Below are 27,399 nucleotides of genomic sequence, written 5' to 3'. Positions count from 1 at the left end.
GAGAATATATAATTTTAGGAGTCATCTTTTTTTCTTGCCTATATGAAACAAATCAGAAGCATGGAGGTGAGAAGCAGCATTTTGTGTTAGGTTAGTGAGGTTGAAAGGATGATGAGGTTTCAGTAAGGTAAAAGTGATAGTTATGGGGACATCATGGAACAATAGTTATTTCAGCATATGCAAAGGTAAAAAATAAGACTCAATGGATTTTAAAACATAGTTTCACCAGAAATCTTTTTATTTTAACAAGTTTGTCTTCAAGGTACCACCCTGCCTTGACTTTAGGCTTTTTGTTTAATGTTTATAGGATCATAGGAAAAGTTGGGCTGGAAGGGACCTCATGAAGTCATCGTGAGCCCTCTGCTCAGTCTTCTCTTTACCAGAAAAAATAGCCTTAATTCTTTCAGCCTTTCCTCATAAATCTTGTTACCCAAACCCCTAATCATTTTTGTTGCTCTGCGCTGGACTCTTCCTAAACTGTCCACATTCTTCTTGAAGTGTGGGACCCAAAACTCGATACAATACAATACTCCAGGTGAGGCCTTGTGAATGCAGAATGGAGTGGAAGAATCACTTCCCTTGATTTACAAATTACACTCCTGTTAATACAATACATTAATAGGGCAGATTCCCTCGGCTGCCTAAATAGTAATACCAAGGCTGCTGCCCTATGGAGCAAGAATCAAAGCACAGTACTTCTGTCTCAGGGAAAAATTCAGCTGCCCTGTTTAATACATGTACCCTAATTTTGAGGGTCTGATTTTTTGGGAAGAAGATTCATGCTGTACATGAGAAAAATATGGTATACTGGAATTCATGGTGAATTTGTAACCAGAACAACATTGGTTATACCACTGTAATTGTGTATCGATAATCCTGTTTGACCTTTATAGAAGCCAGGTGTCTCTAAATGCAGTATCTGTGCCACTTGAAATAGTAACTGTAACTTTTTGCAATTATATAAATTTTGGCTGGACATCCATGCTTACTGGGAGAGTAGCTGTCTCTTAATGTGTAAGCTCTGTTTAATTTTAACATGAATATTCTGCATTCAGAATATAATATAAGGATCTAAAAACTCCTTGGGAGAATTGAAAGTGTTGGTTTTAAACCTGTAAAACCCTGATGGCTTTAGATCTTTTTACCTGAAAAATCTGTTTTGTTTTTTTTTTGATCAACATGTGCTATCACAGTTAAGTTCAGCAGAAGGATTTGAGAGCAGATCCCTCAGTATAAATGGGAGAGAGCTGCTACAGTGTGTCCTAAGTCAAGAAGTTCCCGGTTTTGCTTCTTGTTGCCTCTGTGGTCCACTGAAGGCTACATTTTTAATCTTCCAACCCTACTACAAAACCAGTCATCCTTTCTTTTTCTTTTGAAGTAGTTGAGGGGAAGAGATAAATGGATCTGAATTAATTTATAGAATTTTTCCATCACTTTCATTCATCTCAGTATTATGCGAATTCTAGTTTGTGGAATGTAAGCCAAGAGGACTTACTGTTAAGAGCAATAAATAACTATTTAATAAAAAATTAAGAGACTTTTTTTTTTAAAGTCAAAAAAATCTAGCGAATTCTGCATTTCAACAGTGGTAGAATAATAGAACTCAATTTCAGGACATTAAATTTGGCATATGGTTTAGTTTGCTTGTTTGTTTTTATATAGTTGCCTACCAGCTAGTGATTCATTTCGCAGTGATGTTGGAAAAGCTGTTGAAAACTTAATTCCTCCTTTGCTGTACAGTGTATTGGACAGAGCAAATAAACAGGTAAAAACAAATTCCTTGTAGATTTTGCATGCTCTGTGTTTTTACTGGTGTGAAACTTGCTCAGAAACATGAGAAATTATCTCTCTTCTTTCCCTCCACTGGGGTTTCTTAGTTTCAGGCCAATACCTTTTCAATAACTCCTGCACTGTATGTGTATTTCCATAGTCTTGTCATTCAAAAACTATTCTGAAGAAAGACATCTAGGTTTCCTTCAAAAGGTATTATGCTTTGCAACTTCTACATACTATGCTTACAATTTTGAATAGTCACCGCTGAGATGATGCCTAAATGGGGAGCTGAGGTCTTGATGCATCTATTACAGATAGATGTCTTTAAGGACATATCCCTCCTTGGTGAGTGCCTTTTTCATTAGGTTACAGTTATGCTCCCTATTCTTCCTGCTCTCTGGCCCTGAATTTTTTTGTGCATAGTGACACAACTTCAGCAGGAGGAACTGAGTGCTTCTCACCCTAAATAGTCTATGAATTAGTGGTTATAGTGCTCTTAGAAGTAGAAGATAGGGGTTTCAGTTCATTAATGCCAAGAAAAATTGAATCCAAGTTTCCTATTTCTTGTGTGAATTCCCCAGTTAAAAGCAATTGTATAAAGGTGACCTGGTCTTTCACTACCACTTCCTTCTTCCAGGGCCCTGTTTTATAAGAAAGCATCCCAAACCACTTTTGACTTTGTCAGTGTATGTTAGACATTAGAGGACATAGGTAAAGAAATATGTGGTTTCTCGATACTCATCGGGATAGGTGAGGAACAAAATGATGAACTTCTTGAAGCGGGACAGTTCAGGGCATGAGATGAAGCACAACCTTAGATACCTGGAGGTCACTAAAATCAAACTAGGAAGTGTCTAATAAGTTTATATTCCTCTAAAGCAGTGGTTCTCAACCTTTTTTTAAAATGCTGCATCCCTCATTAGGTTTGAAGCATCCCTTGGAAAATGTCATCTCTCAGTTTTTTTTAATTCAGTTTTTGCCTACAGAAAAATAGTACAGCAGTTGCAAAGGACTCGAAGGATATCTATACATGTGCTCGGGGGAGGGCGCTTTAATTAGAGTGGCTCTGAGAGCCTCTCTAATTAAAGCGCCCACAGCATCATGTGTATTCAGCATCCCATGCTTCAGAGTGGCCTGCAGGGGCACTTTAACTAAAGCAGCGGGGATGCTGTGACGTGGAGGCTGTAGGAGCGCGCTAATTAGCATGCTTCAGTAGACTCGTAGCATAGCTCTGTCATGTTTATAGGTGCCAAGATGGACCATAACAGGTCAAAATATTTTTAACACTGTGGATTCCCTATGTGTAAGCTCTGGGTTTATCTTGAGAATCATGTTTGCACACCTAATAGTGCTAATATTGCATGGTACTTCGTAGTACCCTTGAAATGATCTCATGGCACTTTTGCTTGCCATGGCACCCTTGTTGAGACTCACTGCCCTAAGGTTAGTCAGTTGCTTAATGGGAGCTATTTCCATGGACATTTTGGACTTCTAGATTGTTTATTGGGTTTAAGACCAAATATATTAACTTGCTCTTGTATAACTTGACCTTGATATATTTGTTGCTACAAAAAAGTGAGAAATTAAAAAAAAAAAAAATTGTATAAATTAATGTATTTGTTTACCTTACAAATTATTTTGTACTAAGATGGCTACAAAAATAAATTTAGTTTTAATTTAATCATTGTGTGCTCTACATTTAGAGAGTGAAGCCTGCATTGTACACAGACAGCAAATACAGCATATTTCTAATCACATTTGTTTCTTAAACTATATGTCACACCTTCAGTTCTCTTTTGCAGTTAAAATACATATTTTAACGTTTATTCCTCATATATGGCACATCTGTAATATGCTCTGCAAGTTGATTATGGTTTCTTCTGGGCATTTTATTCTCCAATTCCTTTTTTTTCATAGCAAAATCAGTTGAGTAGATGATGAGAAGAAAGGCTATTATTAAGGCTAGGCACCTGTTACATGCATCTAAAAATGTTATTGTGTTTCTTTTATTTTACAGTTACTAATTTGTCCTCCTGTCACTCGGTTTTTCTATGGACGCAGGGAATGTTTCCATAAACTTCTAATCCAAGGAGACTCTTCAGGGAGACTGTGTATTTGGAGCGTGCCAAATACACTTGAGCAACAAGACATTGCTGAAGGTGATTTGCTGTCTGAACCTTATCAACTAGCTTCCTCTAAATCAGGGTGTCCAAACTGTGGTATGCGTACCCTGTGGGTAAGCAAGACATCAGCCCCCACCATTGGTGGCAGCAGCAGCAGCAGGTGGCTGGCCCTTGGGGAAGTTATGGCCCGCGTAGGCATAGCCACCTGACAGCCAGTTCCAGGAGCTGCACGTGGCGGTAAGGAGCGGAGTCCCGTTAGTCCACCTCTATTGCGAAGGGCTCCCCGCAGCCCGTGTACAGCTCCCTGGACCTGTGCGCCACTGGGGGGAAGACCTGCACATTAGAGCCAGCAGCAGGGCTGGGTTCCCTGCCATCATGTGCAACCCCCAGGACTCTACTGGAAGTGGCAGTGAGCCCGCTTCCTACTTCCTGACAGAGTTCTGGAAGCTGCACGTGAGCCTCATGCAATAGAGGCAGGCTGGTCTGGCTCCGCTTCTTGCTGCTACATGCAGCTTCCAGAACTGGTTAGAGCTGTGTGCTTCCAGGCATCTGCATGGGCCATGAGCTCCTTGAAGACCCACTGCCTGCTGCTGCCACCGCTAGTGCAAAGGGCTGTGTGCCCTGGAGGGGCATGTGGGGAGGTCCCCTACCCTGCCCATAACCCCCAACATATATATACACCCACATCCCTCAACATACCCTACACCCCACACTTTCCCCACAAACCCCTCACGCACAATATACAAGAGTAAGATTATTTTTGAACTATTATGCCATCACCCCTATATATATATATATATATACACACACTACACAAATGCACATAAATCAAGACAAAAATATATTTTTTAATAAAATTAAAATATTATAGTAGATGTTTGACTTCTAGTATATGATTTGGTTTTTCTCCAGCTCCAAGATGGCAGCTTAGAAATTGGACATCCATGTGTTATAGATTTCCCCTCTCTCTGCTGCCATTGTTTGTTACTTTTGTTGCGGTTTCAGGCAAGCACCATTGAGCATCTTTTATGTCAAATCGTAGGTACAGAAGGAGGAAAGATTATGCAAGTTACTCACAGTTCTATAAAACAGTTTCTCTTTCAGTTATGCTTACAAAAACATAATTTATAGTTAGAGAAATATGTTGTTTAATAATTTTAAATTATCGTATAAATTATATCAATTTTAAATTATAAACAAAAAAGTACTGTATGTAGATCTTTCTTGCACTGTTCTTGAAAACAGACATTTTTGTTTCTTTAGTTTCTTATGGGTGTTTCAGCTTTGAATGAACTAGTTATTTAATTGACGTAATTGGAGCAACAGAAAATATTGTCTTTTTGTTTGCTTTTTACTCACTACATCAGTTCAGTGTTTCAGCAAACTTGGGTTTGAGGTGCTTAGCCATTTCAGTGGTTTGGCTTTCTTTGAACTTTCAATAGCAAATGTACTGGTTGAATGTTTATATTCTATTTAATTTAAATGGTTTTAAGAATTATAGAAAATGTAGGCTTGCTTAATCTGGTTTACTTGCCTTAATTTTAAGTAGTTTTTTTTTAATAAAGAAAAATTAATATAAATAAAAAAATATAGGGGTTTTTTAACCCAGCTGACTCGCAGTGTTTTTCAGGAGAGTTTTGAAGCTATTAACTGGGTCTGTTTCCCAAATTTAAGTTACGTTGATTATTTCTGCTGAAGTAAGTTTCTCTTCTTGTTTAAATTGGATACATTATTTTTCAGTTCTTCTACCACCCTGTTTAGTGTTTGTATGTGTGTTTATGGCTGCATTTTTGTGGTGGCTAAATTAATTCCACTATCTACTTTGTATTTAATTCATAGGATGATGTTAGTGTTGAGAGAGGGGATTTGGAATTTTATCAAGGAAGCTGCTGAAATAGAAAATAATCTTATTTTTATAACTCTTTTTTTTTTAAACAGGGTTGCAAATGACAGTTTCAACTTCCTTGCAAGAAGCTTTTAATAAACTCACTCCTCATCCTGCTGGAATTATTGATCAATTGAGTTTAATACCAAACAGCAGTGAACCGCTCAAAGTTACAGCTAGTGTGTATATTCCAGCACATGGACGCCTGGTTTGTGGTCGTGAAGATGGAAGCATTATTATTGTGCCAGCCACACAAACTGCTATAGTTCAGCTTCTTCAAGGAGAGCATATGTTCAGGAGAGGTATGCAAACAAATATTAGCCATGCAAAGATGATCATCTTCAAGCTACACTGATATATGAAAGACTCTCAGGAGACCAGCACTTTTCAGCACTAAGTCCTCTTACAAATCTGTTTCTAGAATAGGGGTGGAAATGAAGAAGGAACCTTGGTGATCCCCAAATTCTTTTATCTGCGGGGAAGTCTGCTATGTAGATTAAATAGTCTATTTAGTAGAATCGTAATGTTGGGACCTCAAGGCTCGTCTGATCCAACTTCCTTCACAAATTCATGAATGCTATTCCTAAAATATGCTAAAGCATGAACTAGTCTATACTAAAACATACTAACTAGGTACCGGCTTCCATCTTTGTGCCCTAAGCAAGGGAAGGTTGTACGAAGGTTTGAGAATTCTTCCCATCTCTAATGTCCTTGTGCAGATGCAGCAGGCAAGCACAGTTGAGCATTGGGACTCCAAGATGCACATGGAGACTAGAGAAGACACCTTAATGCACTGGTGAACAGGCATGCTTGGGAAAATCTGCCACATCCTTCAAAAGTGTGCTTGACTTACAAGTGGGGGATGTATGAGGAAAAATTCTGTTTTGGAGCACAACTACTGAATATAGCCTGCATAGGAAGCTAGTGTATTAACACCATTTGGGCCTTGATCTTACCTAATGCTGTTGTGCTTCAGAATTTTGGAACAAACTATTATTGTTTTTAATAGGGATGCACTAATAGAGATTTTTTGGGCCAATAACGATGGCAAATATTTAATGAGCCATATTAGCCGATACAGATCTGATTGCTGATATGTGGCCTGGCAGCATGACGAGCAGCATTTGTCTGGTAAGTCTGTTGTGGAGGAGGGGGTAGGGGGGGCAATGGAGGCCTCTGCAGTAGGGGAGGGAGTGGGGTTTGGGCAGGAGCAGGTGCTGCACGTTTTAGGTGGGATGGGATGGAGGCACGGCTCATCTGGGGATGTGTGGGGGGGGGGGATGGTTCCTGCCACTGCATACACCGCAGGAGGGCATAGGGGATGTGTGCTCCCCCTTCCCAGCTCTGCCCATGGAGGGGAGGGCGGTCTGCTGCTGTGGGCTGGGGCCAGTGGTGGCACTGGGCTCTTCCTGGTGGGGGGGGCGCTGGGCTAGGCTCTACTTGGGCTGGGCAGCGGCAGTGCTGCTATGGGGGGGTGGGGGTTTACAGTGAATTTTGGTGTGGTTACAGCCCACCCCATAGCACCACTGCTGCCCCACCCCCAAGTGCAGCCCCAGCTCAACCCCCCCGACTGGGAGGAGCCTGGTACTGCCCCCAGCCCACAGCAGCATCCTGCTCTTACCCCACTCACAGATCCAGGGGGCACATGCTCCCCCCCATGCTCTCCTGGGATGTGTGCGGCAGCAGGAGCTGCCCCCCTCCCTCCCTGAGTCCCCTGGACGAGCTGCTTACAGGTCTACCCCATGTCCCACCCCATCCCAGCTGTGGAGTGCCTGCCCCAGCGCCAGCCCCATTCCCTCCCTCACTGTGGGAGGCTCGGTCTGCCCCCCCATGCCCCTTCCCCCACAACAGACTTGCCAGCCGGACACTGCTCTTCATGTTGCTTGGCTCAGCTCCTGGCCACCTGCATGCTAAGCTGCAGCTGCGCACGTGAACATGGCATTTATTGCCGACATTATCGGCCACATCAGCCAAAAACAGCTGATTGCCGATAACGTAAATTTTTCTTTTATTGGTGCCAATGGTATGGGACCAATGTATTGGTGCACCTCTAACTTTTAATGCTTTCAAGTGCAGGTAAATGAAAAAGCTATTTTACGATCATATTTGTGAAAAGGTCAGCACATTACTTGCCTGTGCTTTATATATTTTATACAGGTGATGACTGCAAAAAGAGGGTTTAAAAAAAAGTGCTTTTTTTTTAGTTGTCCTTGATGTTTATACCTTTTTTGTCCTTAGAATGCTAATCCAGATGCACATTTCACTGTACCTGTGTGAGCTTTGAGAACATTTTGCCTTAGCAGTACCTGTGTCGGATATATGCTCCATTTCTTCTAGTTGTTCATACTGAGGGCATAAAGGGTATCCACACTTCCCAACCCCCCAGTTCCTCGTAACTGTCTTGACTTCAAATAAAGCTGTAATCTCATCAGACTGCATTTTTAGCCTATAGGTGCTCTTAGAATCTAATTTTTTTTTTTCCCCTTTTTTTTTTTAACTTTATTTTGGACTTTTTAAAATTTCTTTTGTTTCCCTTATTCTTTCTGTGGAGACAAGAGGATCTTTTGGCCTGTTCCATGTGGTTTCTTATAAGATGAACGAGGCTCCATTTTTCCCCCTTCACTTTGGCTAGAGAGGTCAGTTGTCCTTTGGCTATTTTGTCTGGGTCAGAGATCAGCAACATGTGGCCTGTGGGCTAGATCTAGCTCGTGGAACCACAGAATCCAGCCTGAAGAGCTGCAGGGCTTTTCCCGTGCTCATGCCCATCCTGTGGCTGAGCTATGAGGAGCTGCACCTGAACCACTGTTACTTGTCCCCTCCCCCTGTCTCCCTTCCCCCCTTTTCAAGGCTGCAGTGTGGGCACGGCTTCCAGCCAGAAGGGAGCTGGTCTGCAGTTGTGGGGGGCTGGAAGCTGTGCTCCTGTGGCTGGGTTGCCGGGCATTATTGGCCTGGTAGAACTTCAGAATCTCTAAGTGCCTAGGGTCTTTCATTTCATTTTAAAGTGTTCTGAATCTAATTCTCATAGACCCAGTGGCCCACCTCTTGAACTACTGTATTCACTCAAATACAAGATCAGCCCATCTCACCAATCAATGTGGGGTAAAAAGCCCCATGCCTTACATTTGTATACAAGGAAGCCACCTTTAAATACATTGCTGATCTTGCTGTACAAGTAAAAGCAATATCTGCTCCATAATGAGAACCAACCCTGAATTTGATTAAATGCAGCTAGCACTGAACATGACTATAGAACACATGGCCCATATTAGGCCAACATACTCATGAGAAGCTACCATAGGACTAGGTTAGTGCAGCCTATCTGAATGAGATATGTGGCAGTGCCCATTGCATCAACACTTTTTCAAGTTGGGGTAAGCCACTACACTGAATACATTTCAAGTTTGTCTTCACTTCCACAGCTGAGTTGTACCTTTCCTTTCCATTTCTAATGATTCCTGTTTCTTCACCAGCCTTAAATGTCTGGCAAACATCACCAAATAGGGTCACAAACAGTTCAACCAGAATCCCTATATCACCCCTTCTTTCAGCCTGGTGCATATGATTAGTGTGGCGCTGCCCTTCATGAGGGCAGAGACCTGGTTGCCCTGTATCTCATCTGCGTATACATTTTTGGAGAATCTCAGGGCTTGTGACCAAGAACACCCAGTTCCAATCATGAGTGGGGGCTAACTGGCACATGGATCCTTTGTGGGGGGCTATCTGGAGTGTACACACATACTGAGCAGTGCTGAGCTGTGGGGTCACCATGGCTTGAAATGCTGTTGACTGTTGAGGCCCAGGCCAATGAACTATGTGGTAAATCATGACTAGAGGTGCACTGATACATCATGTCTGATATTGGATTGCCACCAATATAAAGAAAATTGTTTGTATCGGAAATGTCCTGGTATGGCCGATTAACGTGGCCAATAAATGCCCCGTGCATGCGTGCAGCCACAGTGCAGCATGTAGGCTGAGCGGACCACAGCCCGGCAGCTTGCAGAGCTGCATGCAGCTGGTAAGTCTTGTGGTGGGAGGGAAGGGGCATGGAGGGGTAGATCAAGGCTGTTGCGGTGAGGGAGGGGCTGTGGCTGGGGCAGGTGCTGCCCAGCTGGGGCGGGCATAGGATGGAGCCGCAACTTGCCCAAGCGGCAGCTCCCGCCACTGTGCGTAATCCGGGAGGACATAGGGAGTGGGGGGCTTGAGCTTCCAGATCTGCGTGGGGTGAGGCAGGCTGCCAGTGCAGACTGGGGCCAGGGCTCTGCTGGGCTCCTCCTGGTGGGGGTTGGGCTGGGCTGTGCTCAGGGTTGGCGGTGGTGGTGCTGGGAGGGGGTGGGCTTTGGCAAATTTTGAGGAGTCTACAGTCCCAGCCCCGTACTCCCTCACTGTTGCCACTACCTACCCCAAGCCCAGCCCGGCATAGTCCCAGCCCACAGCACCAGCCTGCCCCACCTTGCCCCACGCAGATGTGGGTGTCACACACTCCCCCATGTCCTCCCAGGGTGCATGCAGTGATGGGAGCCCCCCCACTCCCCCCAGACAAACCACTTGTGGCTCTGTCCCATGCCATGCCCTGCTGTGGCTGGGCAGTGCCTGTCCCAGCCCCACTCCCTCCCCTGTTGCAGGGGCCTCGATCAGACCTCCCCCACCCCCCCACACACACACGCTGCTTCCCTTCCCTCTCCCCTTCCACCACAACAGACTTACCAGCTGGATGCTGCTCTTCAAGCTGCCAGGCTGTGTATCGGAAATCAAATTGGTATCAGCCGATATGCCTCCTTAAAAATCAGCTATCAGTATCGGCCCTAAAAATCTGTATTGGAGCACTGCTAATCATGGCCCTTTTGGCTTTGGACAAATATTGTGCATAGTTTGTAGTGTCTCTAAGTACGTGCTAAAGTGCTACTTAAAAGTATGTTTATGGAATACCTGTGCTAAAACTTGTAGCAGTTTCAAAAATAGTTCAAATGCATCAATTATGGATGAATTAAGTCTATGGGTACTATATGCAAATTTATACAGTTATGTTAATTTCAAGGTCAGTTTTTTTTCAGATTTCCTTCCTTCCATCTGTTCAAGGAGAGCAGGGTCTGACAGTAAGGAGGGGGGAAGAAACTGGGGAAGGAGGGTGGGGGGAAGAAGGCAAAGGGACTACCTGACCCCTCAGGTTTATTTTCCTTGCTGTACTAGTGAGAGGTTGACAAAGTCAAGCAAACCTCCAATAATTAGATTTTATACCTGGCAAATTATAACAGATTTATAATTTTTCAGGTATAGAATCTAATTATTGGGGGGTCATTTCATAATCAGGGTCATCTTCTACTTGAGTAATTATGGTAATTGGCAACCTGCTTGTTGTTCCATTTGTATAGAACACTGACTGATACTCAACCTCTGGCCCATGAGGCGGATCCTGCCTCCAGAGCCATGTCATCTGGCTCGTGGGTCTCCCCACGGGTACGGAAACTTGGTAGTGGAGAGCTGTGTGTGCATTAATTGCCTTTCCCCTGCTGCCCAGTTTCCCATGTTTTTCTCCTTTAGGGAAGAATCCCTTTTTAAAGTTTGTTCATGACCCTTTCGTATGTTTTTGCAATCCACTTCTGGGTCACAACCCATGGGTTGAGAAATGCTGGTCTACAAGACCCTTGATGAGAAGGGTGGAGAGATGCAGGTGCTGACGGCTGTGTACAGTGACTTATCTCCATGTTAAATTTCAAACTCTTTGGCATGAAAATGCAAAGTATAATGCACTGACTAAAACAGTATGGCATCATCCCTAGTGTGGCTGGTACATAGTCACGCACATAATATATATGAATATTGTGTATTTGTTCAGGTTTCCAGAAGTCTGGGTTTTATGATGATGAAGGTGTTTTCCTTCTGACAGCCTCCTGATATAGATCATTCTGTTGTCATTTTCTCATTTAAGGGTGAAAAACAATTGTTTTTAGCTTTCTTCACTCTTTGTTTTTTTTAACTCCAAAAAGGTCAAGAAGAGTTCAGTGCAAGCAGAAAATGTAAAATGTCATAAATATTTAAAAACAGGAGCGAAAATTCACATACAACTTAACAATAGTTCCTGCCATTTTTTAATTCTGTTTTAAAATGTGAAACAGAAATGTAAAACCTATTATTTAATATATGTGAATTAATGGTTTGTTTTGTTTTAAACCTGCTTCTTTTTTCCCTTTTTTAAATTTTCTAGGTTGGCCACCTCACAGAGCTCTTAGAGGTCATCGTAACAAAATCACGTGTTTACTGTACCCTCATCAGGTTTCATCTCGTTATGACCAAAAATATTTGGTATCAGGTGGTGTGGATTTTTCAGTCATTATATGGGACATATTTTCTGGTGAAATGAAACATATTTTCTGCGTGCATGGCGGAGAGATAACGCAGCTCCTAGTTCCACCGGAAAACTGTAGTGTAAGTATAACTAACTAAATACATGCTTGTATCATAAATACCATCTTCTTTCAAAACTTATAAATAGAATCCTTCTAAAGATTGTGAATATACACTGATACATTGGAGAAAACACAAAGAATTTATGCTTTGGGTGGCTTATGTTGGCCAAAGCATAATTCCCTGACATTTAAAAGAAGTTAACTTCTGAGTTAGAAACAAAACAAACTACCCTGTGACTTCGATTTTTAGCTCATTGGACAGTTAAGAGTAGTTTAAGCAGTGCTTTATTGCTTTTTAAAAATCAGTTGGTTTTCTGTCTAATACATAGCATCAGCAGTGAGCCATATGTTCTGTAACAACCATGAAGACAAAGTCCCAACTGGTGGTAAGAGGGGAAACAATAATGCCTGTCAGCTTAGTACGCAACTTGGTTGTTCTGTAATTATATTTTTTTTGCTAAAGTCTGTTTATCTTGCATTTCTATGTTTATGATATTAAAGCCCTTTGACATGGGTGTTAAGAGAGGCTGCAAAGGAGGTGCTGATGGTAATGAAATGTGAACATGGCCCCAGGTCAGGAGAAAGCAGAGAGACAGGAGTGGTAAAGCACAGAGAGGGTGGTTACTTGTGCAGCTCTTATGGTGGGTAGGTACATGACTATTCAATCTTGTTACTTTATTATCTCATGCTAACCATATTTTGCTCGAAACACTTTCTGTCAATATCATGTTGCTTTTGTTTTAAAAACTGAAATTTAATCTACGCTTCTATAATTGCATGCATTCCTTGATACCCTGCAATATGTAGGTTGTACTGTTGATATTTTTGTCTTCCCTAGTGTGCATTAGAATTGATTAGTAACACAGTAGAACCTTGCTAGCTCACATTAATGAACTGGGAGTACTGTTGCAAATTACTGTTCTTAAAATTAAAAACAAGTTTCTGAAGTATCTTTGTGGATACTGAAGCTGGGTTTTACTTGAACCTGTGATCAGCCAGAATATGGTATTGCATGCTAAATTATACGTTAGGAAGACTTAGTAGAATAATGCTTCACTCTTGGATCAATGACAGTAGAGGCAAAGGTTTGTCTACAGATCTGTCCCCAGGACCAAACTCTGAATTCTGTCTTAATTGCTACCTTAAAGTTAGACTCAGGGGCAAAAGGGCACTTATTTATAATCTGACTTATTTTTTATTGACAGTAATGCTAATATACCTTCCGTGCTTTGACCATCCTGCTTTCCTCACTCATCGCTGTATATGCCCCAGCTTTGGTGCCTTTTCTATCTTTGTAATCTGCAAGCCTGCTTACTCTTTCCATCCTCATGCTTGTTCTTACTACCTCTCCTTTGACAATTTGTAGAATGTAGGTGTCAAGTCTGTGGCCCTGGGGCTCTTGATTCTTGTTTCTGAAAGAAGTTTTGTTCAGAAGGAAATACGTTCTGTGTACGGACATTCATTTCTACTGAAAGAAATTTCTTCTGGTAGAAAAATAACTTGGGACCTGGACTGTATAGATGGTCCTTCAGTGCCACGGCTGGAGAGCTTCACAGGCAAGCATTCCAGCAAGAGGGCACTAGAGAACTGTTCCCTGAGCCACCCCTTTTCCTAAGGAGCCCATTAAGTGTCTCTTCTCTTCTCTGTTGCCTGGGAAGAGGGCTGTCTTAAATGGAAGCTAGCAGCTGCTGAGAAGCAACAGTTGCCATAGATATCCTGGAAGGGTCCCCACCCCAGGAGAATGCTCCCGTATCCCACCAGTCGCTGATTGGCAGGAGAGGGCACATTCTCCCATGGTAGAGATGTCCCCTCTTTGAAAAATTTTAAAAAATTAGCACTAAATATGGTCTCCTTTTTCATCTTTATTTAAATATAGTCTCCTTTTGGTCTCCTATTCATCTTTATTTAATTGTAATAACTATGGTAAATTAGGGTCTTCATATTGCTGTAAATACCCAATCCTTTGTTTTTTTTAACCACAATTTATCTATCCTGTGAAGGATGATCTACTGCTTCTTTCAATTAAACATGACAAAAATTAAGGGTAGCCATGTGTTTGTATCTTCTCAGTTTTTAAAGCTCCTCAGCCTTCCCCTTGAAGAAATATATTTTGTAGGCTCTAGGAATAAGCAAGCTGTGGAGAAAACTATACTTTCTTATACTGCAAGATTTTACTCTCTGAATCAGTTATCTGAATTTCATCTAACACTTAAAACCATACACTAGAAAATTATTGTTTATTGATCTGCATAATTTTAAAAAATGCTAAAAAATAATCCCTAGTCTTCCTTGTTCTTTGAGTAAGCTTTTATGGCCAGATTTAAGAACCCTTGGAGAAACCAGTTGGCAGTGCAACTGCTGCCAGCTTGAAAGCAGTGCAGATGAGTTACCATAATAATTAAGCTTTTTTGTTACAGTTCTGTTTTTTCCTCCAGAGTTTAAAACTGGCATCCTTTTCAGAAAAGCACACAGTATATTGATTTGTCTTATCAGCTTTGCTTCAAATGGTAATTTAACAAGTGGAAGAATTACTTCTACCTTAATGACCTGTTCAGTTGTTCTGGTAGTTTAGAACATATCAGTAGATGTGCTTAAAGACCATAGAGCCTGGATGATACTTAAAAAGCGAAGAGCACAATCTGAGCATGTTTGCTAAATCCCAAGCAAACATTCCTCTGAGCGCATGAGAGCTAGCCACATTATGTGCTGATTATTGAATTACTATATCTCTGCTCACTTGGTTCAATAAAACCTCACCTAACTCCTGACCAGAATGCTTATTTAGTATACTGTATATGCAGGTTATACTTCATGCCATGTTTAGTGAGAAGTGCTTGTTTCTTTATGTAGAAGGCTTTTTAAAAATCTAACCGAGACCCATAGTATATAGTGAAGCACTGCTTCTTTCACTTGAGAAGTAGATAACTAATATATTTTTCACAGGTGGATTATTTTTTTTCTCATATTTTAGTTTTCAAAAGTAATTACACTTTACAAGGTAACTGAGGGAGAATAATTATAAGCATAGATTTTTGTCTGTGATGCATATTAATGTATAGTAAAATGTTATAAACATATGGGCATAAAGTAAAGTTAATTGAATATCCATATATTTAAATAGTGCCACCATTGCCTTTATACCAGAGCTGTCCAACCTCTGGGTTGCTGAGGGCTTCAGACCTGATATAAGGCAATGTGACTTTCCTATCAAGCCTCCTTCTTCCTCCCTCCTCCACACACATACCCCACCCCCCAGATGTACTACGCAAGCTTTCTTCCTCCCTCCCTTTTCTCTCCAAACACTTACTCCTTTCTGTCACTTTACACAAATAATTCTATGGACTATTTGTATAAGTAAACATTTATAGGATCAAGACCTGAATGTGGATGATGATACTTTTTCTGTTTTCCATTTTCATGAAACTATTTTTAGATAGCTTTTAAAATAAGTGAATCACAAAAGTAAGCTGTAGAGGGCACTCTTGCATACATGAATTAGCAAATATATATCATTCTAAGTAAAGAACATCTATTTTGGAGGAAAACCCTTTTTTAAATAAAATTTAAATCTAATTTACATTCTGCATACTTGGATAGAATACTTTGAATCAATTAGTAAAGCTTATACTTGGTTAACTTTTGTGGAGTGTATATTTTGCTTTTCTTTTTAGTAGTCTTATGTTGACTAGCACTTCTCTTCGCTCCTAAAAAGAATGGTAATCAAAGAAGTACTTTCCCATGCTTTCCATATGAACAATTTGTTGTTGTTTCTAAAAGGACAGTAGCATCCCATGCCTTGTCCTGTCAAATGTTAATGAAGGTATTCAAGGCACAATTACTGTCAATATTTTAGAACAAGTCAAAACAACAGTGAAACTAATCATGTATATTTTCCTTCATTTCCAGCCGGTCAGGGCATGATATTAATGCAAGGTCTATATGCTTTAGAATCCTGCTCTGTGGTCTATATATCTATACTTTTGATGCCTATTTAGCACTGGGCATGATTTTCCTAATGTATGCTTGTATATAACTTTGATATCACTGTAAGATTGTGGATTTCATAGTGCCTTGGTCATGTGTTGTGCTTTTGAGGCGTTAAAGAATTCATGGGGCATATTCTTTCTCCCATTGAAGCTGATGTGAAAACTCTGTTTGGACCAGAATATAGCTCATCTGGTACACTTTCATTGTGCTAGTTAACAGTTGCAGAATTTGGTATTTATTGACAAGAAGAGAATATCTTTGTATGATTCAGAACTTGTGATAGAGGTGATGTCTTTTATTAGACCAACTAGATTTTTGCAAAAAAAAATCTTTATTTGCCACCTTTCGGGCACAAGCACCCTTCTTCAGGCATAGGAGAAAAGATTGTAAAGTTCTCCTAGGTAGAAATGAAAGTTCCTATTTCATAGGAGAGTTGAAGGTGTGGTAAAATCCCATGTTTGGAACAGTTCATTTTATGCAGATTAGGCTCAGAGAAAAGTTGGAATAGTCTGTTTACCTTGAAGTTGTTTGGTGGCAAGCAGGAGGTAGAATAATATTTCCTTCTGGTTATGATGTTTCATATTTTACATAACCCTTTGGTTATGATTGCATTTTGGAAGTTGTTGATGATTTTGGGCTGAGGGTTCATTTCTATACTAGAAGAATTCATGATTCAATATCTCCAGATGCTATTGTAAAATTACCTCAATCTAATTAGTATTTGTTTCTATTGTGTTCCTTTAGCTGTGTTTTTGGATGGATTAAATTGAAACCACCTTTTTATAACATTAAATGCATAATATTAACCTAAAATACTAAAATAACTCCTATCCCATAAATACTTTTATTTGTCACTGATCTTTGGACTTCTCACTGAGTCGATGTCTGAATCAATCCTATGCACAAGTCTTCATAAGTATTGTGCCTTAAGTCTATATTCAGAAAAGTAATTTAAATGGGCACTTGAAATTTAACAAATACTTCATTCTTTGCTGAGCCTGAATTTGATTCTATGTTGTGTGCTATAACAAATACTAATTGGATAAATTATTACTGTGTTTGAATTATTAGTAAAGTGGATGTAAAAACATAAAAGAAAATATGATTAATGCAGTTTTAAAATTATTTGATTTATTGATTAGTTAAAAAGCCACAGTTTTGTGCTTTCAGTTATTGTGATAGTAAGAAAAATCACAGCTTATGCTAATAGAAAATAAGGTATTGACTTAATGGTTTTTCTTGCAAAAAATATTGTTTTGAAAAGTCAACTAAATACAAAATGAAACTTGAAGAATATTAGATGCCTGTTCTGATAGAAATGTCCTTCAAAATATTTAGGTTTTATTGGGTATATTCTGGCCATTTAAAATGATTAAATAAAGAAAGTAAGTAGAGATGAAGTCTTCCTAGTAGTAGTATGGACTTAAACTATGTCTGTACAAGCAGAACTCAGCTGAAATCAGTGGCACAGACTTGCTGCAGGACTGGAGGCAGTGTCTTTCATTGTGTTGGGTAAGCTATTTCATTACAGGAAAATGATGAAGAACAATATAAAGTAAGAATAAATAACCCTGCTCAGGTTCCTAATAATGAAAGAAAGAAAAAATATTAATGTTGTTATCCGAGCCATAAGACTGAGTCACAGAAAGCAGCAAGTCAACTTTTTGCATGAACTGTTTATTGGGGTCCTGAACAGGGTGGAATCGGATCACATTTAGGTGTCTAAGTCCACTTAGGTGGAATAGGATCTTACATTTGGCATCATTTCTATAAAACATAAATTTTTATTATCCAACATGTACCTTGGGTGTTCTTATAAAAAGTGCCAAAGAAATCAAAGTAATAGGTACACGATTAATACATATATATGATTTATTTTTGTCTTCAGGCAAGAGTCCAGCACTGCATTTGCTCTGTTGCCAGTGACCACTCAGTAGGACTTCTGAGTCTACGAGAGAAAAAATGCATCATGCTTGCTTCTCGTCATCTTTTCCCTATTCAAGTAATTAAGTGGAGACCTTCAGATGATTACCTGGTGGTAGGATGTTCAGATGGATCTGTGTATGTCTGGCAAATGGACACTGGTAAGAAGAAATACAAGTGCATGGAAAAAATATTCCTTTATTGAGGGCTAAATTCTGTCTTTGAGATGTGCTGGTAGTTCTGTATGACTGTACATCTCAGAGCAAATAATTATAGATTCTTTACCATGAATTTATCTTTAGGAAATATGACTTTCAAATATATGAAGTGTTCCTAAGAATTTTAAGTGTTGGTAGCTTTTGAATACAGTCAGCAGTTGAAATTAACTTGATTATATTTAGAGAAATATAATTAGCCTTGGGATTTTTTCCGCAGTTATTTTCTCACTTGTTTTTAGGAAGATCAGTTAACACACTTGAACTGGCAGCTGCTGAAAACGCAGACTTAAGTATTACTGTTTGTTCTCAAAGGAAGAAGCATGCTATAGAAGCTAAAGCACAGAAGCTGTAATCTGAGGGGGTTTTTCCTTCTTAGTTGTGCCATTGATTGCCTCTGTGACTGTTGGCAAGTGATTGAACTTTTCTCTGCTTCAGTCCCCTCATCTGTAAAGTGGGAAATAATTATATTTACTTACTCACAGGGTATTTTAAGACTTCAGTAGCTTTGTAAAGTGCCTTACGATCCCCTGAAGTACTATTTATATATATTTAAGTATATTTAACTGAACCAAAGACAATGTCAAATTTAAGATGATTCTCCCCCGCTCCAATAATTGTATTCCATACATAGAAAATTATAAATGAATTAATTTTTTCCATGTATAGAATCTAATTGTTGGAGGGTTGTCTTAAATTCATCTGCTCCATGTGGCAGATGAAAGCAGCAACAGGAAGTGAAGGCCATACCCTGGTGCCTTACCACCCTTGCGTACCCATACCCCTTGCTGCCCCTGCCCCCCCCCCCCCCCCCAATGCCTGCCCCTCTGTTGCCTGTTCCCACTTGCTTTACACTAGTTTTTGCCCTCCCTACCACTGGTTGTCTGTGCCTACTGCCAGCTGCCTGCTCCCCTTACCGCTTGACCACCACTCCATACTCCACTCTTCCCCCCCATTCCTCTGCCACTTACCTTCTGCAGCTGCTTTGGCTCTGGCTTCAGGACAGTCACTAGAGGCCTGACCCCAGCCCAGCCAGGCAACATCAGTAGCAGCAGCTTCAGCCCTGGCTGGGTTGAGGGTGTTTTACTACCCTCAACCCAGTGTTTTACTACCCTCCCAGTGAGACAGTTCTTCTTAATATCTAACCTCAACTTCCCTTGCTGCAACTTGAGACCATTGCTCCTTCTTCTGTCATCACTGTGAGATCAGTCTAGCTTCACCCTCTTTCAAACCTCGCTTCAGGTAGTGGAAGGCTGCTGTTAAGTCCCCTCCGTCTCCTGTTTTCTAGACTAAATCAGCCCAGTTCCCTCAGTCTTTCCTCATAAGTCATTTCTCCCAGCCCCCTCACCATTTATGTTGTCCTCTGCTGGGCTCTCTCCAAATTTGTCAACATCCTTTCTGTAGTGGGGGGCCCAAAACTGGACACAGTACTCCAGATGTGGGCTCCCATTGCTGAACAGAGGGGAATAATCACTTCCCTTGACCTACTGGCAACACACCTACCAGTGCAGCCCTGTATGCAGTTAGCCTTCTTGGCACCTGGGGCACACTGTTGGCTCATATTCAGCTTATTGTCCACAGTAACCCCCAGGTCTTTTCTGCAGAGCTGCTGCCCAGCCAGTCAGTCCCAGCCTGTACTGGTGCATGGGATTGTTCTGTCCTAAGTGCAGGACTTCGCACATGTCTTTGAACCTCATGAGATTCCTTTCGGCCCAATCCTCCAATTTGTTTAGGTCACTGAATTGTAGACTTACTTTCTAGCATATCTACTACTCCCTCCAGCTTGGTGTCATCTGCAAACTTGCTGAGGGTGCACTCTGCCATCTTCCTTATCGTTGGTGAAGTCATTGAACAAAACCGGCTCCAGGACCTACCCCTGGGATACTCCACTTGATACCAGTTGCCAACTAGACATCGAACCATTGATTACTGCTCTCCAAGCCCAATCCTCCAGCCAGTTTCTATCCACCTTTACAGTCCATTCATCCAGCTCATACTTCCTTAACTTGCCTGCAAGAATGTTGTGGGAGACTGAATAAAAAGCCTTGCTAAAATCAAGGTAAACCACATCTGCTGGTCTCCCCGCATCCACAAAGCCAGTCACTTTGTCATAGAAGACAATCAGGTTGGTCAGGCATGACTTGTCCCTGGTGAATCCATGCTGACTGTTCCTAATCACCTTCTTCTCCAAGTGTTTATAAATGGATTCTTTGAGGATCTGCTCCATGATTTTTCCAGGGACTGAGGTGAGGCTGACTGGTCTGTAGTTCCCTGGATCCTCTTTTTTCTCTTTCTTAAAGATGGGTACTATGTTTGCCCTTTTCCAGTCATTTGAGACCTCTCCTGATTGCCATGTGTTTTCAAAGATGATGGCCAATGTCTCTGCAGCCACATCAGCCAAATCCCACAGCACCCTCAGGTGCACCCCATCTGGCCCCATGGACTCGTACACATCCAGCTTTTCTAAGTAGTCCCTAACCTGTTCTTTCATCCGCGAGGGCTGCTCACCACCTTGCCAACCTGTGCTGCCCAGTGCAGTAGTCTGGGAGCTGACCTTGCCTATGAAGACTGAGCTGAAAAAAGGCATTGAGCACTTCAGCATTTTCTGCATCCTGTCACAAGGTTGCTTCCCCATTCAGTAAGGGACCCACACTTTCCCTGATTCTCCTCTTGCTACCAACATACAGTGGAGTCGCATCTTACGCAGGGGTTAGGTTCTAAAGTCAGTGGGTAAGGTGAAAATCGTGTATAGTCAAAATTACCCGGTCCCAGCTTGGCGACTGGTGCCTCCTGGGTCTAGGGGGCACCCGGGGTCCCCCTGTGGCCGATCTGATTACCAAGCGGGGGAGGCCCTCTGTTGCTCCCTGGAGGACCCGGAAGTGGACCGGAATGGCGGGCGAAATCTCCTGCACTATTTAAATTGTTATTTTTCTCTCCCTTTTGCCTAGCGCATATAGTTGAATTTGTGTAAGTGAAATGCGTGTATGATGCGACTCCACTGTACTTGTAGAAACTCTTCTTGTTTGCCTTCACATACTTGCTAGCTGCAATTCCAATTGCGCTTTGGGCTTCCTGACTTCATCCCTGCATGTCTGAGCCAATTCTCTTATATTCTTGCTAGTTATTTGTCCAAGTATATATTAAAGAATGCAAGTAAACTGTACAAACTTTCAGCTACTAGGTCTATTTTCACATCACCACCCACTTTCCTATTGGTTCCAGTTACATTTCAGGAGAGCTTACTGTAAACATTCCTTTCCATTTTCTAGAGTAATCCATACTTCCTTTGCAGTTAAACTATCACTTCATTTCCCATCAGCACCCACAAAAGTTAAAGTAACAGATGCTGCTATTGAATATTTTTTTCTTTTCCCACTTCGTGCTTAAACACCCAAGCCAATTATTTCTTTGAAGTCAGGCATTAAATGGACTGAAGTGACAGATTCAGGATAATAACAGTTTTATATATTTTAATTTCTTATTTTCATTGATCTTCACTTTACATACTGGTAACTCAATTTGCTACAACATACCTAGATTTTCCATACATTATGTTGCCCATTCTGTTATATAAAACACATTCCTAGACTCCTTAAGTCTTCTCAAAGAATTTAAAGCTGTAATTTTGAGCATTATTCATTTTCTAGTTAGAAACTCTTATATGCCAGTTTTTCTTGAATCCAAGATGAAGGTTTCTTTTCTCTCAGTCAAAAGTGGGTGGGGGAAGCCTTGGCATAGAGATGAATACTAGTCTGGGGTAGGTAACAGCTCAGCTCCAGCTTTGGTCCTGGATCCAGGACTGAAGTGCTGTCTGCTCCAGGTTGGAGTGGCTTGTATGGTTGGGGAAGGGGTGCACATGTCTCATATGGCACAGGGCAGAATGTGTAACCCTATGGGGTCAGGCCAACTCTCAGGATCTCAATATTGTGCTGTTAGACAGGAGGGTGTGACACAATTGCACATATACAAACACACAAATCAGTTAAGTGCGCACACACTACCAGCTCAGGCACATACACTTCCAAACCAGCCTAGGGACATGCATACCTATCACCAATTCAAGCGCATACACTATACACCCCAAAAGTTAGACAAAAATCAATTGTCCATACCCACACACTCAGTACACATACACAGATCACTAATTTATATATCATACAGACAATCACACACACACACACACACACACACATGCATAGATAAGTTCCTAACTTGGATGGCACAGTATGTATGTGTGTGCTTGAAGTACCTGGAATATTTGAGGGAAGGTTAAAGTGAGAGAGAGAGAGTTTCAGTTTCATAGTAGGTAGGGTCAGGAGGGACTTGATCAGATCATCTAGCCTGACCCCCTGTCACAGGCAGGAATGAATGCTGGGTTCACAAGACCCCAGACAGGTGATCGTCCAACCTCCTCTTGAATTTTCCCAAGGTAGGGGCGAGGACCACTCCCCTGAGAAGGTGGTTCTAGATTTTGGCCACCCTAACTGTAACATATTGCCTTCTGATCTCCAACCTAAACCTATTCTCCATCAGCTTATTACCACTGTTCCTCATCTCCCCAGGTGGTGCTGGGGAGAAAAGGGCTCTACCTATTTGCTGTTGATCTGCCCTGATGAGTTTTTGTAGGCAGTCACCAGGTCTCCCCTCAGCTTCCTCTTGCTGAGGTTGAATAGGTTCAGGTCCTCCAGTCTCTCCTCGTAGGGCCTGTCCTGCTGCCCTCTCACCAAGCGGGTGGCCCTCCTCTGAACCCTCTCCAGGCTGGCCACATCCCTTTTGAAGTGCGGCGCCCAGTACTGGACGCAGTACTCCAACTGCAGCCTGACCAAAGTTGCATAGAGGGGGAGTATTGCCTCTCTGGACCAGTTTGAGATGCATCTTTGGATGCATGACAAGGTATGGCTGGCCTTGCTGGCTGCAGTCTGGCATTAGCAGCTCATGTTCATCTTGGAGTCAATAATGACTCCAAGATCCTGTTCTGCCTCTGTGCTTTCAAGAGGGGAACTCCCCAGCCTGTATGTACGATGTGGATTCCTTCTCCCAAGGTGCAGCACCCTGCATTTATCTACGTTGAACCCCATCCTATTCTTATCTGCCCACTTTTGTAATCTGTCTAAATCTAGTTGCAGCCTCTCTCTCCCTTCAAGTGTGTCCACCTTGCCCCACATCTTAGTGTCATCAGCAAGCTTTGACAGCATGCTTTCCACCCCCTCGTCCAAGTCGCTGATGAAGATGTTAAACAGTGTGGGCCCGAGGACCAAGCCCTGGGGTACCCTACTGCTCGCATCGCTCCAGGTTGAGTACAACCCGTCCACCATTACTCTCTGGGCTCACCCCATCAGCCAATTTTTTACCCATCCAACTGTGTAGGCATCAATACCACAGTCACTTAATTTATTGATGAGGATGGGGTGAGAGACAGTGTCAAAGGCCTTCTTAAAGTCTAGAAAGACTACGTCCATGGAGACACCATCATCCACGGATTTAGTTACTTGGTCACAAAAGGCAATCAGGTTGGTCAGGCAGGACCTGCCTTTGATGAACCCATGCTGATTGCCCCTAGCATGATCTCCCCTGCTGGCCCCCCCACAGATGTGCTCCTTGATGATTCTCTCCAAGATCTTCCCAAGCACTGAGGTGAGGCTTACGGGCCTATAGTCACTTGGGTCCTCCTTCCTCCCCTTCTTGAAAATTGGGACTACATTAGCCAATTTCCAATTCCCCGGCACCCGGCCAGATGACCACAAATGCTCATACAGCCGGGCCAAGGGCTCCGCGGTGACCCCTGCCAGCTCCCTCAACACCCTTGGGTGAAGGGCATCTGGACCTGCAGATTTAAAAATGTCTAGCCCTTCTAGAAGATCCCTAACTACATCTGCACTGACTGAAGGCCTGACAGCTATCCCCAAGATAGTCCCTACCTCTGGTAGGTAGCATGTCCCAGTCCCTGTTCAAGGAAACAGAGGCAAAGAAACGGTTAAAAATATGAGCTTTCTTGTCTGGCATAGCCACAAGATTACCGTTTGCGTCTGGCAGGGGCCCTACATTGCTTGGTGCCCACTTCTTGCTCCCAATGTACTTGAAGAAGGACTTCTTGTTGTCCTTAATCCTGGACACTAGTCTGAGTTCCATCTCTGCATTGGTCTTCCTAACAGCCCTCCTATGCTCACGGGCCAAGGAGGAGTACTTCTCCTTGGTGATTAGCTCCTCCCTTGCACTGGTTGTTTGCCCCCCTTCTAATCCTCGGGCATTGCTGAATGCCCTTGCTGAGCCTAGGGGGTTTCTGAGCACTCTTACCCTGCTTGCTTCTCTCAAGGACTGTTACTCTTTGGGCCTGGAGGATCGCCCCCTTAAGGTATGACCATCCCTCATGGACTCCCATCTTCTCTACCTTCTGGGTCCCCAGTGCCTCCCCCTCTTGTCTCCTAAGCTCATTGAAGTTGGCCCTTCTGAAGTAAAGGGCTTTATCCTTGGTGTAAGCCCTTGACACCCTGCGTTGGATAGTGAAATCCAGCAGGTGATGATCGCTATTGCCCAGGTGCTCAAGGATCTGCAGTCCCCTCACTAGGTCATCCCCCATGGCCAGGACCAGGTCCAGCAAGGCATTACCCCTAGTGGGGCTGTGCACTTCCTGGATAAGGTGAAGGTCCTGTAATACAGCCAGGAACCTATGCGAGTGGTCAGACCTGGCTGTCTGCTCCTCCCAGCAAATGTCGGGGAAGTTTAGGTCACCCTTGACCCAGTAAAAGTGTAGGGAGTGAAAGTTGACAGAACTGAGATTAGAACCAGTGGACTAGAGAAGCAGGCTGAGGAACTGAGACTTGGAGTTACTTAAGGTAGATTGGGGCTGGAAGCTGAGGCAGACAGCTGAGATTTTGGAAGTGGGGGGCAGATAAGTGGTGGTAAGGAGGAGATAGCCAGGAACGAGAGAAAGGGGCAGAAACCTGGGAGCTTGGGCCTGGAAACAGGCTGACAGCTTAGAGACCGGGGGCGGGGGCAGATAAGTGGTGGCAAGGAGGAAACAGACAGAAACCCAACTCGGGGTTTCAAAAGAACAGGTTTATTAAACAGACAGCACACTACACAGCCCCATGAAGTTATTGGTGTGCGCACACACACACACACACACCCCCCACTGAGTCTCTTTTTCCCACTGCCAGTGTGTGTGTGTGTGTGTGTGTGTGTGTGTGTGTAAGGGCTGGAGTCCAGGTAGGGAAGAGAAACAGAGTCCAAGTCCTTGGTTGAAGAGAGGGTGGGGGGTGATAGCTACTTATCCAGGCTGGAAAGGGGTCTTTGTCCAGTAGGTGTTGTCCAGAGGGGGGGGGGGGGGCCACCGGCAGGGCCTCTGGGTGGATAGGTAGTGTGGCATGGTGCTGGTCCAGATGGAGAGGGCGTTCCAAGGAGTCAGTCTTCACTACCCCTTTTATGGTGCAGACTACCTCTGATCTCCTGTGGGGAGGGCCTGTACAGGCAAGGTCAGTCCTGTTCCAGAGGGCCCCAGGTGTTCTTACTGAGCGTGTGCAGCTTGGCACAATGGTAGGTTGCCTCATCTTTTGTTTCTTGAATGCTGAGGGTGATTCCAAGGGCTGGGTTGTTGGTCCAGGTATTGGTGTTGATGATTTGGTCATTCAGGGGGAGCTATTTTTAGATCTACTGCCATTGTCTCTCAAGCACCCTCATTCATCCCCCTTCATTCAGCAACCAAGTTATATAGGAGGGGTAGGTATGAGTCATGGTTTACACAACTGTGCCTGGGGACAGGATGGAGACTTGACAAACAAAATAGAAACTTGACATAGATTCATAGATTGTATAGTCGGAAGGGACCACAGTGGATCATCGTGTCTGACCCCCTGGCCCTGGCAGGAAAGAGGACCGAGGTCAGAAGACCCCAGCCAGGTGACTATCTAGCCTCCTCTTGAAGACCTCCAAGCTAGGTGATAGCACCACCTCTCTTGGAAGCCCATTCCAGATCCTGGCCACCCTTACTGTGAAAAATTTCTTCCTAATATCTAACCTAAATCCACTCTCAACTAGTTTGCACCCATTATTCCTAGTCACTCCCTGGGGCGCCTTAGTAAACAGCGCTTCCCCTATTCCCCGTTGACCTCCCCTAATAAATTTATAGGCAGCCACAAAATCTCCCCTCAGCTGTCTCTTGTGAAGGCTGAGAGATTCAGTTTTCTCAACCTCCCCCCCGTAGGTTCTATCACGAAGGCCACTGATCATGCGAGTGGCCCTCCTCTGGACCCTCTCCAGATTCCCCGCGTCCCTCTTGAAGTGCGGCGCCTAAAACTGGACACAGTACTCCAACTGTGGCCTGACCAGTGCCGCATAGAGGGGGAACATCACCTCCTTTGTTCTATTAGTCATGCACCTGCTAATGCACGACAAGGTGCGATTGGCCTTGTTGATGGCCTCGTTACACGGCTGGCTCATATTCTTCTTGGAGTCAATTATGACTCCAAGATCCCTCTCTGTCTCCGAGCTGCTGAGATGGACACTCCCTAACCTATAGGTGTGCTGGGGGTTCCTCCTTCCCAGGTGGAATACCTTACATTTATCTTTATTGAATTATATCCTATTTCTCTCTGCCCATTGATCCAACATGTCCAGGTTGGCCTGAATCTACTCCCTGCCCTCCAGTGTACTAACTTTGCCCCATAACTTGGTATCATTAGTGAACTTGGAGAGGGTGCTCTCCACGCCCTCATCCAAATTGCTGATGAAGATATTGAATATCGGTCCAAAGATCGAACCCTGCAGGACCCCACTGCCCACCTCCCTCCAGGCCGAGAAGGAACCATCCATCACCAGTTTCTGGGTGCGGTCCCTAAGCCAGTTGGCCACCCACCTGACTGTGTAGGCGTCCTCTCCGCAGTCTGCTAGCTTCCCAATGAGGATAGGGTGTGAAACTGTGTCGAAGGCCTTTCTAAAGTCCAGGAAGATGACATCAGCCTCAGCTCCTGCATCCAGGCAGTATGTTACCTGGTCATAGAAGGCTACAAGGTTTGTCAGGCAGGATCTACTTGTGACAAACCCGTGCTGGTTTCTCCTCAGCATTGTTTCCCGTGCTGGGCCTGCACAAA

At 43.0% G+C, this 27,399-nt stretch overlaps 1 protein-coding gene across 3 annotated transcripts in view; it reads left to right on the top strand.

Moving 5' to 3' along the window:
* Nucleotides 1-27,399, top strand: part of WDR7 (WD repeat domain 7) — a 320,960-nt gene that overhangs the window by 30,495 nt on the left and 263,066 nt on the right. For all 3 annotated transcript variants that reach the window (XM_019496018.2, XM_006272610.4, XM_019496017.2), the window contains exons 9-13: nt 1,663-1,765; nt 3,791-3,932; nt 5,835-6,083; nt 11,987-12,207; nt 18,064-18,259. In XM_019496018.2, coding sequence (XP_019351563.1) covers nt 1,663-1,765; nt 3,791-3,932; nt 5,835-6,083; nt 11,987-12,207; nt 18,064-18,259 — 911 coding nt within the window. The remainder of the gene's footprint in view (nt 1-1,662; nt 1,766-3,790; nt 3,933-5,834; nt 6,084-11,986; nt 12,208-18,063; nt 18,260-27,399) is intronic.

The sequence above is a fragment of the Alligator mississippiensis genome, chromosome 3 (assembly GCF_030867095.1).
Source record: "Alligator mississippiensis isolate rAllMis1 chromosome 3, rAllMis1, whole genome shotgun sequence".
Lineage (NCBI taxonomy): Eukaryota > Metazoa > Chordata > Crocodylia > Alligatoridae > Alligator > Alligator mississippiensis.
Note: the sequence above shows the minus strand (reverse complement) of the source record. Positions and strands in the feature narration are given on the sequence as shown.